The sequence below is a fragment of the Astatotilapia calliptera genome, chromosome 2 (assembly GCF_900246225.1).
Source record: "Astatotilapia calliptera chromosome 2, fAstCal1.2, whole genome shotgun sequence".
NCBI lineage: Eukaryota > Metazoa > Chordata > Actinopteri > Cichliformes > Cichlidae > Astatotilapia > Astatotilapia calliptera.
In genome coordinates, this window is record NC_039303.1 from 38,065,127 (window position 1) to 38,081,750 (window position 16,624).

The 16,624-nt window shown below is 39.3% G+C and overlaps 1 protein-coding gene across 1 annotated transcript; it reads right to left on the bottom strand.

Annotated features, from left to right (window-relative positions):
- Window positions 1-4,555: 4,555 nt before the first annotated feature.
- LOC113009136 (type-2 ice-structuring protein-like) lies at window positions 4,556-8,156 on the bottom strand. Its single transcript, XM_026147271.1, has 7 exons — window positions 8,023-8,156; window positions 7,879-7,943; window positions 7,734-7,769; window positions 6,720-6,829; window positions 6,493-6,621; window positions 5,205-5,313; window positions 4,556-4,869 (listed from the first exon to the last, which is right to left on the bottom strand). The coding sequence occupies exons 2-7, from the start codon at window positions 7,934-7,936 to the stop codon at window positions 4,787-4,789; spliced, it is 525 nt and encodes a 174-aa protein (XP_026003056.1). The 5' UTR covers window positions 7,937-7,943; window positions 8,023-8,156; the 3' UTR covers window positions 4,556-4,786.
- Window positions 8,157-16,624: the final 8,468 nt, after the last annotated feature.

Consider the following 16,624-nt stretch of genomic DNA (forward strand, 5'->3'; position numbering starts at 1 on the left):
AGTGCAGTTGTCCATTTGCTTGTTTTTTCCACTGTCTGTGTGTTCAGTTGTAGGTGGTTGTGGGTGTGTGTATGTTCAATCCATGAAAAAGTTTAATGTGGGTCAGTCCATGTTATTATTGTGTGTCTGAGGGTACAGTTGTCCATTGTGTGTGTGTGAGTAGGTGGTTGTGGGTGTTTGTATGTCCAGTCCATGAGTTTAATGTGGGTCAGATGTCAGGAGGCAGAGTTCAGGAGTCTGACAGCTGTGGGGAAGAAGCTGTTCCGGTACCTGGTGGTCTTAGTCCGGAGGCTCCTGTAGCGCCTCCCAGAGGGCAGGAGGGTGAAGAGTCCATGTGATGGGTGACTGGGGTCTTTGATGATTTTCCCAGCCCTTTTCAGACACCGCTTCCTGTAGATGTCATTTATGGCAGGAAGTGGTGCTCCGGCGATGCACTGGGCAGTTTTCACGACCCTCTGCAACGCCTTCGGGTCCGAGGCAGAGCAGTTCCCGTACCAGACTGTTATACAGTTGGTCAGGATGCTCTCGATGGTGCAGCGATAGAAGTTCACCAGGATGTCTGAGGACAGGTGGTTCTTCCTCAGAGTCCTCAGGAAGAAGAGGCGCTGGTGAGCCTTCTTGACCAGCTTGGAGCAGTTGGTCGTCCAGGTGAGATCCTCGAAGATGTGGACTCCCAGGAACTTGAAGCTGCTCACACGCTCCACAGCCGTCCCCTTAATGTGGATGGGTGGATGTGGGTCAGCATTCCTCCTGTAGTCCACAATGAGCTCGTTGGTCTTCTCGGTGTTGAGCAGCAGGTTGTTTGTGTCGCACCACTCAGCCAGACGATCCACCTCCTCCCTGTAGGCGGCCTCATCGTTGTCACTGATGAGGCCAATTACCGTGGTGTCTGCAAACTTAATGATGGTGTTGGAACCATCAGCAGGTCTGCAGTCGTGAGTGAAGAGGGAGTAGAGGAAAGGGCTCATCACACAGCCTTGTGGTACACCGGTGTTCATGGTGATGGTGGATGAGCAGTAGTTGTCCAGCCGGACATGTTGGGGCAGGTTCATCAGGAAGTACACTAACCATTTACACACGAGGGAACTGATGCCCAAGTCTGTCAGTTTCCTGATGAGTTGTGAGGAGAGGGTTGTATTGAATGCTGAACTGAAGTCTATAAACAGCATTCTGGCGTAGGTGTTGTTATTGTTCAGGTGTGAGAGGACAGAGTGCAGTGCGATGGAGACTGCATCCTCTGTGCTCCTGTTCTGACAGTATGCAAACTGGTGGGGGTCCAGGGTGGGGGGAAGACAGGATTTGAAGTGTGCTAGGACCAGCCACTCAAAGCACTTTGTAATGATGGGGGTGAGGGCTACTGGGCGGTAGTTATTGAGGCAAGATGGGTTGGAGTTTTGGGGTATCAGGACGATGGAGGTGGATTTAAAGCAGGCCAGATTTGCGACATTTCATGCATATCTGTGTAGTTAGTGTGTAGTGTAGTCAATAGTTTAGTTGTGTGTGTCAGAACAATGAGGCGACTGCTAAATGTTACAGGTGTTACAGGAGTGATACATCTCCTGTTGTCAGGCCTGCAGGTATCAGGCTGTTGTTCTTTATCTCATAGTGGACAGAAATTATTTTTTGGAGTTGCACAAATAATTTGTGTGGCATCAAATTTGATGCAGAACAGCTGATTGTTCTGTAAATAGTTTGAAATGTTTATTTAAAAAAATGCCTTGGCTGCATTTTTAGTTAAACAGCTGGAAAAAACTTTGTTTTCTGCATAACTCAGTTACTTTTTTGAAGAAGTAACTATACAATTGCCGAACATTGGTCTTTATATACTGTATTTTGCAGAGTTACAGGACTCTCTCCCAGACCACAGATTGATACTCATAATACAAGTCAGAGCTTTATATATATATATAAAAAAGAAAGTTGTTTTTCAAAATTGGAGTTCAAGTTATTTTTACTTCCAATAGTGTTAACATACTACACAGGTCATGAACAAGATGTTTTTAAAATTTCATTGTAAGTGGATTAAAGCAGTTAATTAAAAGTAATCTAACATAAATGTAAATGCTGTAATTTGATTATTTTAATAAACTATGTAACTTGGATGGATTTGATGCTGGCGTGACCACAGTGCACACGTCTAATTTTGCTCACAGTGGTCCAAGGTACCGCTCAGGGAGTTTGTGTGTTCACTCAGACACATGAGAAATTAGAGGGAACATCGATCTAATGGTCATTAATCCTTGCCACAATCATCGGGGGTTGGAGTTGGAGAAGTGTTCCTTGTTTTTAAAATGGTGTTTGGCTTTATTGATACCCCTTCTTTAGCTTAGCCCTGGCTGTATTGTAGGCCTGTGCATCTCCGGACCTGAGGGACATGTTGCTTAATTATTATTACTCCACCTTGGTATTACATACCAATTCTCCACCTTGGTATATAATACCAAGGTGGAGAATTATGTTACATAAGAATTCAAAAAGTTCACACACAAAGACACATAGAAAATACAAATATTTATTTCCAAATGCAAACATAGTAGACCTGTGTTTGTAGAATAATTAAACGTAGGTGGTACCGGTGTCTAAACCAGACATTGTGAGAGGGTTTTAAAAGAGAGCAGTTAGGGTGTCCTGCACTGTTCATATAGATTAACTCGGCTGATATGAATACAGTACAAGGGGGTATCTTTCTGGGTATTTTTCTTAAAATAAAGTAATTTCAGCTAGAAATGAGTGAAACACGAAACAATCCTCCAGTCTTTTCTTTAGTACAAGTAAACCAAAGTACATAATATGACAGAAGTTCCTGTATACAGTGTGCTAGACAATATATAATCGCTTAAATGGCAGTGTATTATATAACTGTTTCATGCAAGCAGAGGTCAACTCGACTGAGTTCGACTCCATCATCAATTTTCATTCTTTAAAGCAACACTGTAATTATGTCTCTCATTTACTACTAACGCACTGCTTGTTGGCATTCACTTACAAAGACGAGGTGAGTCAGTAGCTGATAGATTGGCAGCCATGTTTTTGCAGAAATCTGAAACAATGCTATATATACTATATTTCTACCTTGACAACTAAAGTTTTTTCCAAAACTTTAGAGGTGGTGTCCTGTACTAGCAATGCATTCTTGGGCATGCCTTCCTCGTTCAGAGGGTCACCAGCTTAAAAAAAAAACCCATAATCCTCAATTATTATTATCCTCAATCAGTATTAATTTCATGTCTCTCTCTCTCTCTCTCTCTCTCTCTCATTTTTTGTTTTTTTGCTTGGGGAAAAACAAATCATTTGTCTTCTCTGTCCAAAATGTGAACATTGGCATCCTCAAAACAGTAACCTTTATGCTTTAGATGCAGATCTACAAGCAGATCCCACCTGAGATGTTTTCTACATGCCACTGTGAAGGGGGCACCATAATGGTCTGGGGAGCTTTTTCCCTCAGTGGAACAATAGAGCTTCAGGAGGTGCAAGGGTGTCAGCCGCTAACTATGTCCAGATGTTACAGAGGGCATCCTTCATGACTGAGGGCCCTCGTCTGTGTGGTAACAACTGGGTTTTTCAAAAAGACAAGGCTACAGTACACAATGCTCGCAGGACAAGGGACTCCTTCCAGGAGGATAACATCACTGTTTTGGACCATCCTCCGTGTTCCCCTGATCTAAATCAAGTTGAGAACTTCTGGGGATGGATGGCAAGGGAAGTTTACAAAAATGGACAACAATTCCAGACATTAACACAGAATCCTTTGGTAAGTGTATTCTTCATCAGAACTGCCTGTGTTTTGGTCATGTGTGTCAACAATTGTTGTTTTCTGTCTTTACCTTTGGTTGTCTCTTTTTAGGTCGTGAAAGAGGTGTTTTCTCTAGGGCCAGTTCATTTACTGGCAGCAGCATTGTCAAAGTTCAAGCTGAGAGTTTATGAAATACCAGCAGCATCAGTCATGATCGTTTCCAAAAAAATTGGTTCACTTTATCTTAAGAAATAAAAGTTGGAAGTTTAAGGTAACAGTAGTCCCAGTGGTAACCAGAGCACTAGTTGCGGTAAATCCCAAACTAGGTGAGTGGCTCCAGCAGATACCATGAATAACATCTGAGATCTCTGTCCAGAAGAGCGCAGTCCTAGGAACAGCAAAGATACTCTGAAGCTCCCAGGCCTCTGGTAGAGAACCCAAGCTTGAAGGATAAAGACCACCCACAGGAGTAAGGGGAAATAAGAGACTCATATTTGTCTCCCCTTACTTCAACTGTACAGAGACATCTAAAAAGTGCCCATTTTATTTGGAATATTATTAATAGAAGCCACACAGTAGTAAAAAACAAAACAAATGGGGGGGATCAAATTGTAATGCCCATGATGACATATTGTTTTCTAACTGTCCAAAGTCTTGGACTAGAAGGACATATTATTAACACCAGCAAGTGCAGATAAATATTTAATTCCCTAATTTTAATATATGTATATTATGACTGCTGAATATATATATGCCTTGACACAAGAGATGTAACACAGACAGATGCTTCACTGAAAGCTTTAATGTTGCAAAACAAGAAAAAACAAAGAAACAACAGTTTTGTAGGATCAATGCTGTGGTAACACAATCAGTCTGCTCTTGTTAAAGACACAAGACCTAAAAGACAATGCAGCTTTAGCTGATTTGTCATTTTGATGTTTAGATTGGTACCAAGAAAGGAAAAATGTAACTAGGAAAAGAAGTAGGAGCAAGCATAACACAAACACTATTATACATCGGTTTGTGTTTTACTGGAAAATTGATGCTTCAGTCTCAGCCCTGGTGTTTTGATATTTTCTTGGCACAGACAGATGGCCGATTTTCGTGACACTGCATATCATCCCAACACTTGGAATCTGCAAATTTCAAAACCAGAAATCAGTAAATTCTATTGCTGTCAGCGTTATTCGTGTTAAAATGACGTTAACGCCATACCGTCATTAACGCAGCAAATCGCCCTTAGCAAGTTAACGCAGCTCGCCCCATGCAAGGGGCTGCACACGGCAGCAAAGCGTTAATGAACCAACCACACTGACAGGTTGATGCCATGCAGCCCATGCACGGCGTGAGCCACGGTAATGGCGTTAATGTCATTTTAACGAGATTAACGCTGACGGCACTAGTAAATTCATTTTTAAAAAAAATCATTCAGAAATTAGGCAATCATGTTAAATATTGTGCTTTGAATTACCGCCATAATTCATCTGCAGACAATCCTGCTTGCCACTATTATTAGGCTCTCCGGGGCACCAGTGTGTATAGTGGAAAGGGGTCCCATCACTCCACAGCCAAACATTTTCCTAGAAGACAGAAATTGATAGCATCATTTCGGGCAGGCCAAAAGATCATGCCTAGCCAAAGTCTTGTGAAATCAGCTTTATTTAATTGACATAACCAATGTAGGCAGCTGGTGAATCTCAAATATTATTTATTATATAATTTAAGCTGCTTTTAATTGATTCATGTCAATTGATTTTACATTTTGAGATAATGGTAATCTGTCATCATTAACCCTTTGAGACCTATTGGAGCAGGAATGCTTCGTTTTGCGTATCTATTTTTAAATACCGGTAGAACTGCAACCACATAAGTTAGCACATTATTATTTTTATTATTTATTTTTTTGCATAGCAAACCGGAGAAGTTGTACTTAAATCTTATGCATTCAGCTTGTTCTAGGTCACAGTTTCCTTTCCCATATGGCTTTGCAAAAATTGCATAAAAAGCACTTGCAGTAAAAAAAAAAAAAAAAAAAAAACCCATAATATTCCAGAAACACGCTTTGCTGATCTGATCAGCTGTTCGTAACACTTCCTATGTTAGAATAGACATCGGTGCGAACTGTCGCATGTCCGCCATTACCTGCTAAAACCGGAAGTGACGTCATATTTTGTGGGAAACTTAGTTTGGTTTTCCCTTAACGACCTTTATAAACCCATGCTGGTGCTTTTCTGTATAGTTTCTGGGATGCTTAGAACTAAAATTTCAGCGCTGGAAATAGTTTAGTTTGATGCACATGCTGTTTTCTTTGCTAATTTGCATTATACTATTTATTTATCATTATTAGTATTTCCCTGCAGTATATAAAAAAACTAATCTCAAAAATAAAACTATAAAGACACTCAAAACAAATTTCCTGTGGTTGGAAACTATTTTGTGCAACTATTTTGTATTTACAGTTTTGAGAGATAATATGAAATATGTGTAAAAACAAAACAAAAAGTATTTTATTTTTTGTGGACTTTATTGCAATTTTTTTTTTTTTTTTGAATTTATGAAGTTAGTATAGACGTAATGCAGACATATTATTAAAATTTGGGCTATAATGGTTGTATTGATGTATAGCAACTTGAAATGCTCCCAAAAATGGGACTACAGCATGTAAAAATATAAAGATAAGCTCTGGCGTACTTGGTTCTATGGTAGGTCTTAAAGGGTTAAGAGAAACAGAAACATAACGTAATGATTTAAAAAAGTACCTCAGATGCATCAGTTCCTCCTATCCAAGTTTCTTTGTAGCCATGATCACCAGTCAGCTTCAGAATGTGATGGTACTCGCTGCTGCTGTGCACAGATGCAAGGTGTGCACCCATGGACAAGCAGTTTCTCTTCAGTGAAGAGTGACAGAGAGAGGTTTTTAAAGTCACAACGAGGCTAGATGTGTTTTAATCAAGTTTTGAAGACAATACAAATAAGAGAAACTTACCTCAGCTTGAGCCCAACTCATGGATCGTGGAATGTAGACAAAGCAGCGTTGATTGAAATGAGTCCAACCATAAGGACAACCAGAGGACATGTTGAACCGGTAACTCTTTGCTGGGAACAGATAAATAGCTGTATGTATGTATCTCCAGCTGATATTGTACTGTTTGATTTTTTATTATGACATGTACAATATTGAAAAAAAAACAAAACCATACAAATACCAGCTTGACAATTAAATATTACATATTTAAGTGATCGACAATATACAGGGCACTTTGACTACCTCACAATTATATATTGTAATTATATCAATGCAGCTGTAATCTTTTTTTTATTGATTATTAATCATTTTCATCAAATTAATCATTTCAAGTAATAGGCAGTAAAATTTCAAAACACAAAGTTTCATTAAAAATTGTTATTGATTTTATGATTATTAGTATATTTACAAAGAGAACTGAACAGAACAAAACATGATCACTTAAATACAAGTCAATGCAGATGTGTTTTAGCAGCTGATTCTGCAAGTGTTATCTCTAGTCATTCTAAAGCTGAGGGGACATGATGGCAAAGTATGGTCAGCTTTGGATTTCAACTTTTTAATAGCCAGAAGGGCTGATATGAGGCTGATATGAGGCTGACACTTTTGGTATTTAACTTGTGTTCAGACTTAGACAGCTGTGAGAAACCAATATGGTCTTTTTAGTTATACAATTTATATTCAATGAACAACTTTAATGTATCTAAAAGGTCTTTAAATTGGCTTGTGACTGTTTTTATTTTCGTTTTCTTTGGACACTATTTCTACGTCAAAGTTAAATTTCACAATCTCTCTCTCTCTCTCACTCTGTGATATATAAATATAAATTTTAAAATGCATTTTTGTTTTTCTTTCATTCCTTAAAATGTGTTCTCTACATTCTAAACTGAGAGTCGCATCATGCATGACACAATTGATTTTCTTTTCTTTATAAATGTGATTAACTCTGGTGAAAATATGGAAATGTCCACTGACCAGTTGGAATTAAACCTCCTGCACCACCGCTGACGTCTTCACGTGGCAGAAATGAACACAGCAAAACAATAGATGGCGACTGATTATTTAAACACGTACATACTGACATATATTTACATACTTCTCATTATACGGCAATACTCACAAGCAGTGGTCAGAAACATCGATCCACAAAGAAGTGCAGCCACAACCAGGAGCTTCATGGTGTCTCTGTGAAAAAACAGAAGACATAAGTACTGACAAATCTTTAAAGAAAGGAGAAAAGATAATTTGAGAGTTTGTACCAGACCTTTTGTAGAAGGTCTTCTTTCTTTTCACTGTGAGCCAGTAGCTTCAGTCTTCCACCATAGAGGTGATGAAAAGCTCTGAGACTAGTGTTTATATACTCTTACATTTGTATACTTGCAAAATCAGGAAATGACTTATTTCTTAACCAAAAAAAACAAAAAACAAACAAACAAAAGCCCAATTGCCTCATCCCTAATTTGATTTCATGCTGACTTGGTTTCAGAAATTTACTGATAGTCAACAGAGAGGTTTCAAAGAGTACAAGGATCAAGGATATTAAAATACATTGTAATTAGTGTCTTTATCAGTATTTAAAAAGATACAATGCATAACGTCTTCCTCCTGTTCTAAAAGTTAAGAATGTATTGCCACCCCTTGATAACGTAATTGTGACTGAAAATATTGTTGCAGTTAGTTAAATATAAACTGGAAGAAATATCATGTTGTCCTTTGAGATAAAATTGAAGATTTAAACAGTTTTAAATCCATTACACTAACAGAGAACTCCACAGCCCGGTAACATGGACTTTAAATACTTACAACTTTAAATAAAGACAGTAGCTGCAGGTTTCATAGATGTGTAATTTATTCTTTTCATTTAATAGAGTCCACATTATTATAGTAATAAGGTCTATTATACTATAGTATAATAGTGCGCATGTGCCAACCAGCATGTAGCCTGTTACAGTTAGTCCTGCTTTTTCTCATTAGTTTAGCTTTTTTTCCTTAATTGTACTTTTATCTGTTTATTATCTTTCCCTCAATCATGTGGATTGAGAGAGTTTCTGTTCTGCTGGTGGACGCAGAAGTGCTACTTTTGTCGAGGAACGGGACAACACCTATATACTGCATGGACTGTTTACTCGCTGGCCAGACCTGCAGACGTACCAGCTGAAATTTGGATAAAAACATATCGGGGATGCAGAGGTCAAGGACAGAAGAGAAGAAAGAAGGAGACGGTGAGACAGCGGAGGCTCAAAGCAAGGAGGAGGTATAAACCGTGTCTGCCGTCTATCGTATGGGAAATGTGCGATCGTTAATAAATAAAATTGATGAGCTCTCAGCGCTTGTACGGAGTCAGAGGGAATACCGGGAGTATAGTCTTATGTCTTTCACTAAATCATGGATGCACCAGGACATTCCCAACGATAACACATCCTTGGAAGGCTTCCATACTGTTCGGGCAGACAGGGACAGCATCAGTAGTGGTAAAAAGAAAGGAGGTGGGCTTGCTGTTTTTGTTATACATAACAATAAAAGAAAGGTTTTGTTGCCCGGATATTGAACTGTGTGCTGTTGGATTCGGGCCGTATCATTTGCCCAGGGAATTTGCTCACGTCAGATTGCTGGCTGTTTACGTTCCTCCCTCGGCTAACCCCAGAGCTGCATGTGACACTACCCACTCAGCACCCAAGTGCCTTCATTCTGATCTCGGGTGACTTCAACCATGTTACATGGACAATACATTACCAGCATTTAAACAGTATGTAGACTGTCCCACCAGGGGGGAGAGAATCTTAGACCTACTGTATGCTAATGCTAAGGATGCATACAGCTCCTCCTCCCTCCCCCCACTTGGAAGGTCAGATCACAACCTGATTCACCTCACCCCCCACTATGTGCCAATGGTGAGGAGGGAACCTGTCACCACGAGGAGCATTACCCACATCACCCACTGCGTGAGTATGTGAGTGGGCTGAGCAGCTCCTTTAGTCAGAGACTGAAACACCCTCGCTGCAGGAAGGAGCGCTTTCGCAGATCATTCATCCCAACAGCAGTTAGACTCTATAACTCCTCAATCACGATGTCATAAGTCACTGGACACTGTGAACATCCACAGTCACCACTTTATGCATAATGGACCTTCCATGACCTTCCAAGCTATATAGTTTATGTCTTCCATATTTCCAACTATATCCATAATCACATACTGTGTATGCTACCATTGTATATAGTGTATTATCTTACTTTTTTCATTGATTGTACTTATTTGTATTTTTGTATTTCCTTCATATATCTGTACCTGAGCTGAGGTGACGCAAAAATTTCCCCGCTGTGGGATCAATAAAGTCTTATCTTATCTTATCTTATTAGGAGGTGGTCAGAGGAGGCCTTGGCGGAACTACAGGGCTGTTTCGAGGTGACCGACTGGGAGATACTCTGTGAGCCTCACGCCGAGGACATCAATGGGCTTACTGAGTGTATCACAGACTACATAACTTTCTGCACAGACTCAATTGTTCCAGCTCAGACTGTTCATTGTTTCCCAAATAACACGTTGTGGGTGACTAAGATAAAGAGGTGAGAAGGGTTCAGGTGTTTCTGAAGGACAAGATCAGAGAGGCTAAGGACAATTACAGGAGGAAGCTGGAGTGGAAACTCCAGCAAAGCAGCATGAGAGAGGTTTCGAATGGCATGAAGACCATCACTGGATTCAGGCCAACCAACAGCAGGGGAGGTAAGGGAGGTGAGAATAGAGCTAATGAGTTGAATTTGTTCTTCAACAGATTCGAAACTGCAGTGACTGCTCTCACCCCCCCCCCCCCACCCCCCCAAAAAAAACCTCACCTGTAGTCAGCCTGGAATCCAGAACAACACCACTGTACCTCCCTCTCTCTTCACATAGCGCTGTTGTCTCTTGTGAGAGTCCTGACACCTCAATCGTGCCTATACCCATCTGGACCAGCCGGCGAGCACTGTGAGGGTCATGTTTTTTTACTTTTCCAGTGCTTTCAATACCATCAGGCCGACCCTCCTGGGTGATACGTTAGCAGCGATGCAGGTGGATGCTTCTCTGGTGTCCTGGATTGTTGATTACCTGACAGGAAGACCACAATATGTACGTCTCCCACAGTGTGTGTCTGACAAGGTAATCAGCAACACAGGGGCACCACAAGGGACTGTCTTCTCCCCCTTCCTCTTCACCCTCTACACCACAGACTTCAGCCACTGCACAGAGGCCTGCCATCTTCAGAAGTTTTCTGATGACTCTGCGGTGGTTGGATGCATCAGCAGGGATGATGAGACAGAGTACCGGGCTGTGGTCGACTCCTTTGTCACGTGGTGTGAGCAGAATCATCTGCAGCTCAACGTGGCAAAGACCAAGGAACTGATCGTGGACTTCAGGAAGACCAGGAAACACTTGACCCCTGTTTCAATCCAGGGGATCAATGTGGACATTGTGGAGGACTATAAATACCTTTGGAGTACACATTGACAATAAACTGGACTGGGCTAAAAACACCACAGCACTTTACAGGAAGGGCCAGAGTCGTCTCTATTTTTTGAAGCGACTGAGGTCCTTCATCATCTGCTGAAGAATGCGCAGGATTTTCTATGATTCTGTTGTGGCCAGTGCGATCCTCTATGCTGCTGCATGCTGGAGGAGCAGGCTGAGGGTCGCAGATGCCAACAGACTTAATAAACTGATCCGTAAGGCCAGTAATGTTGTGGGGATGGAGCTGGACTCCCTTAAGGTGGTGTCGGAGAGGCGGATGCTGTCCAAGATAAAGACAATGTTGGATAATACCTTCCACCCACTCCACGACATGCCGGTCAGTCACAGGAGTACGTTCAGTGAGAGACTGAGAGTACCGAAAAGCACCACTGAACGACACAGGAAAACTTTCCTGCCTGTGGCCATCTCCCTCTACAACTCCTCCACCTAACACACTGTATACTGCAATAGCTACACCCTTTTTGCACATGTTCTTCTTTCTTATTCAGCTATTTATCAATAAGTGACTTACATGTATATATATGTGCATATGCATGCATACATTGTATATATTGTGCTATTCCGTACTTAGTGTATTGTCTGTCTGTGTTACTGTTTATACTGGAGCACTGTAACCAAAATAATTTCCCTTAGGGATCAATAAAGTATTCTGATTCTGATTACCAACAGCTATATCCACTATGGGGGGAAACTAGTGAGGGAGACCATTAAGACCAAGCTGGGATTCTTGAGTCTAGAGGTTTGGAGAAACTTCCTCCCTTTCTTTCATCACAGCTGTCATGTTGACCCATTGAGAGAGGCATCGTTTCAGAAACATCAGGAAAGCCTGAAGTTTGTCGCAGGCATCACACAGGACTCAAGATCTTCACCACCAACTCCCTGGGAACTCGTCAAAGCTCCACTGTAGACCTGCCCCAGAAGATGAATAACCCAAGATTTCATGAACAGCGTGATAGAGACCTATCCTCTTTGTAATTTCAGAAGTACTCAGATAATCCTCAGAGGATTCAGTCCTGCAGAAAGATATATATTCAATATATATTATCCTCTCTGGTTATTCTGGTATGAATGACTCTGAATTACGTTATGGTAAATAACACACTATTGGCAAAAAAACGTGTGAAATAATTCCAGATTATAGTTTTTATTTCAACATACATGTGAAGACCTTTGACCTAAATAAAGTTTTATTTAATGCTGCTAGAGAGAACATTGTGTCTTCTTCATGCACGTTCAGTATTTAAAACAAGCTGTGAAGATCTGAGATCAGCAGCTTTTTGAAACACCAAACTGAGATACTGTTTGAACTACTATTGCTGATATATAGTCACAGTTACATGGATGCTTAATCGTTTTGACTGTTTGTCTTTAACTTTATCAGTAAAACAGCTGCAGTTACTGTTGTAAGTCCTGAGGTCTGAATCTGAGACCAGCTTCTGTAATAACAAAGAGAACAGAATCATCACAAGCTATGAAATATAAAGTGTGTCTCTCAAATCTGAAATAAAGCTAATCCTTCCATGTCCTCACACACATCAGGATCTGAAGTTTTACTCTTACATGTTTTTCAGCTGACATTAGCTGTTACTTTATTTAAAAAAAGCCTTATATACTATCAGATTATCCAGGCTAATATTTATCTTTGAGTAATTGGTGCTTTTTAAATGGAGATCTGCAAAGATGAGATGATGGAAAAAGTTTCCAGTCCTGGCTCAATCTGCTGCTGCATCATGGTCACCAACATAGGTGTCATAACTGGTGTTTGTGCTGCTTGGGTATTTGACAGCAAATATTAACGCTTTAAATTATTTCTCTTGAAGGATGTAAGTTGTACAGAGTACTGTTCATGTAACTTTGTGAACAATTAACAATAATTAGACTGTTTTTTAGCCTGAACATTTTAAACAAACTCAGGAAAACAAACAAACAACAACAACAAAACAAATACAAAGAGTCTGCTAAAAAAAAAATCACCAGTGGAAAACTTAACCATAAATTTTAACTTAAGCTGCCAAACGGCCGTAGTTGGTTTTAGCACATAAATATTGGACTTATTATCAATGAGGGGTTACTGAAGTGCAAGCGTGTCTTTTAATTTGGTGTTTCTGTCCTTGCAGATGTGGCCAGAGACAAATTTAAATTTTAAAACCAGCTCTGCACAGGAGCAGAAAGTGCCATGATTCACTGCGATAAAGGACCCAAACGCAAGACTCGGAAAAAAGAGGGATGAACAAGAAGAGGCAGTTTCTATTGTGCTGTGAAAACTCAGATGCCAAAATACAGGCAACAGAACATAATAACTGGAAACAAGGAAACTAAACTTGGAAACAGAGAACTAAGAAACTAAGAAACTAACAAGTTACACTTAGAACCAGGAGCATGGAGGAAACACATAATGCTTGTCGTACTCTCACTAATGTAAGGGTACGACACGATAATAAGCAGGTGATGACAGAGGGCTAAATTACACAGCAGAGTTATGAGAAAATGGGAGACAGAAGGGAAACACAGCTGGGCCTAATTAGGCAGGACGAGACAAGGGAAGCAAAACTAGGCACACAACCTAAGCACACTAAACTATAAACAAAAGAGCAAAAGAGACAACACGAAGCGTGGGTACAGAGACAGAAACTTAACACTTGTCATTTTGTCTCTGCACACTACCACAGTGGATTGTACATCAAAAAATCAATATGTGACTGAAGTACAGACTTTAGCTTTAACTCAAGAGAAAAAGCACAATCACAGTCACAGTCATTTTTATACACAGTCTCCCATTTTCTCCCATGTTCGTATTTCATTGGACAATTACCTTAAAAGCAGTTTCATGGCCAGATGAGGCCTACTCCCTTATTCATTCATGAAAGTGAACCAGACAGAATATCTGAAGTTGTTTTTAAAATGTTGAATTTGGATTTCATAGCTTGTTATTTCACTTTTAATGTTTTTTAAGACATGAGAAATTGATAAGTATGAGAACTACATTTTTCTTGTCATAGAAAAATTAATAAAACTTTCAAGTAAAAAGCAGAACTTTTGAAAAAAAGTATGATGAAATCTATGATGAAATTCCTTTTGTCAAACAAAACAGAAGTTACAAAACAACATTGTCTAGACATTTGTCTAGACAGCCCCAGTTCCAAGGAAGTTTAATTACAGAAAAAAAATTTGATTATATAAATAAATACACATAATGCAATAATTGAATGATTCCCAAACTCATGAATCCAGATTTTATGCATAACAAAGCACAGAAAACATACAAAAATGCTTGAACTGAGAAAACTTAACATTATATGAAAAACAACAACTCGTCTTAAATTTAATAGCAACACATCTAGCTCGAAAAGTCAGTGGTACTACAAAAAACAGCTGGCAGCTAATTGGATTAATTGGCAACAGGGTAGTAACATGATATATTCTATAATAATAGTAACTTAGAGAGGCAGTTTTCTTAAAAGTAAATCCTATTAGAATTTTTTTTCTCAATGTAATAATACAAATAGATTGAGTCTCTCATCATCTACAGTTATGTTTATCATCAATAGATTTTAAGAATCTAGAGAAATCTCTGTGCTCAAGACAAAGGCCAAAAAAACAAACAAACAAAAAACTGCATAGACATGATCTTTGGGCTGTCAGGCAGTGCTACATTGAAAACATTCTGTTCACTGTATTGGAGGATTACTTACAAGGAAAATAGTGTCAGCAGATTTCACTAGGTGATCCACAATTGCTGGTTAAAACTCATGCAAAAAAAATCTATATGTGTACATAATCCAGAAAGGCGAATAATTTGGCTCAATAGTTAAATTGAGGCCAAATTGAAAACTGTTCTGTGGTCAGACATATCAGAAGTTGAAATTATTTTTGGAAAACAATAAAACAGGTCAAAGACATGGTTTGGTCCTTTTTGTCATATATCGTTATTGGACATATGTGAAATTTTTAGTTTGTTTGTTTGTTTTCTGTGGTGCTTTTGTGTCTACAGATATATATATATATATATATAGAGAGAGAGTTCTTTCATGTCACCACCACAGGCCTGTTGGGTAATTTAGATCAGCCTTCTGTTGAACCTGTACCATGCTAAGACATGGATGAACTCTTGAATAGACTTAAGGAGTAGGTAGTTTTCTCTTTCAAAAAGCTATTTTTTTTTCAAAAAATATGCACATTTATCAGGTAGTTTATTATTTAAAATGTTTAAGACTGATGACAGTCAGTCACAATCAGCCTGAAATGTAATAGTAAAATTATCCATCTGATACCCCCAGACATTGATCCTGTTCATCTGAGAAATTAAGTTTAATCTTACTTCAAAAATGCTGAAATTCTGTTAATTGCTGCTACAATCAAAAGTCGTGTCGTTTTCTTATTATCAGACAACTGAAACTGGGCTGCATTGAAGGGTAGTGTTTCAGGAAGGTACCCAAATTTCTTCATGACAAATCTGAGCAGCTGTTCCTATCGCGACTGGTAAATACATCTTGGTGAATTTAACCTCTGTTTATTGTCTTCTATGGTAAATGGACTGGTTCTACTCAATCTGAGCACTCAAAGTGCTTTATACAACTTGTTCATTCACCCAATCACACTTCTAGGTTTTCAGTGCTACCTAACTAACATTCATACACATTCAAACTCCGATGAATGCATCGGAGAGCAACTTGGGGTGAGTATCCTACCCAAGGATATTTGGCATGCAGACTGGAGCAGACTGGGATCGAACCAACAACCTTCCAGTTAGTAGGTGACATACAGCAGACGTTGATCAAAACTTAAATGCTAAAAGGAGAGAGGAGGATAGTGTTCCTTCCTAACGGTGAATACATTAAAATACTGTTGAGTTTACCTTCTATTTAGAGATACCTGCAAGGACGGGTCTACAGATCACACACATGGCGGTCCACACTTAAGATATCAACTATCAGCAATAGTTTAACAGGGATGCATAGAAACAATACATCAGATAGCTTGAAAGGTGCCGATGAGTTCGGTAATAAATCATTACCTGTAGTTACAATATTCTGATAAACTTCAAACTGCCTACCAAACAGCATTTATGTCATGTTTTCTTCTTTTTAATCTTTGTCAGCTAAGTAGTCTTAAATCATTTCTTGCAGACAGACCGTTTATAAATCAAAACAACCAATGCTTAAAGAAATTATCAAGAAGTGTCCAAAGGAATACAAGTACACTTTTGAAGCTATTCAGCACATTTTCATTGAACTATCCAAAATTGCTCACCAGGCTGTTATTCCTTTAAATTACAATGCAAGGTATGGACCCTTTTTTGATATGTAGCCATATTGAAAAAACTGGACATTTTGTGAACACCTCAACATTTGTGTTGGCTAGTATT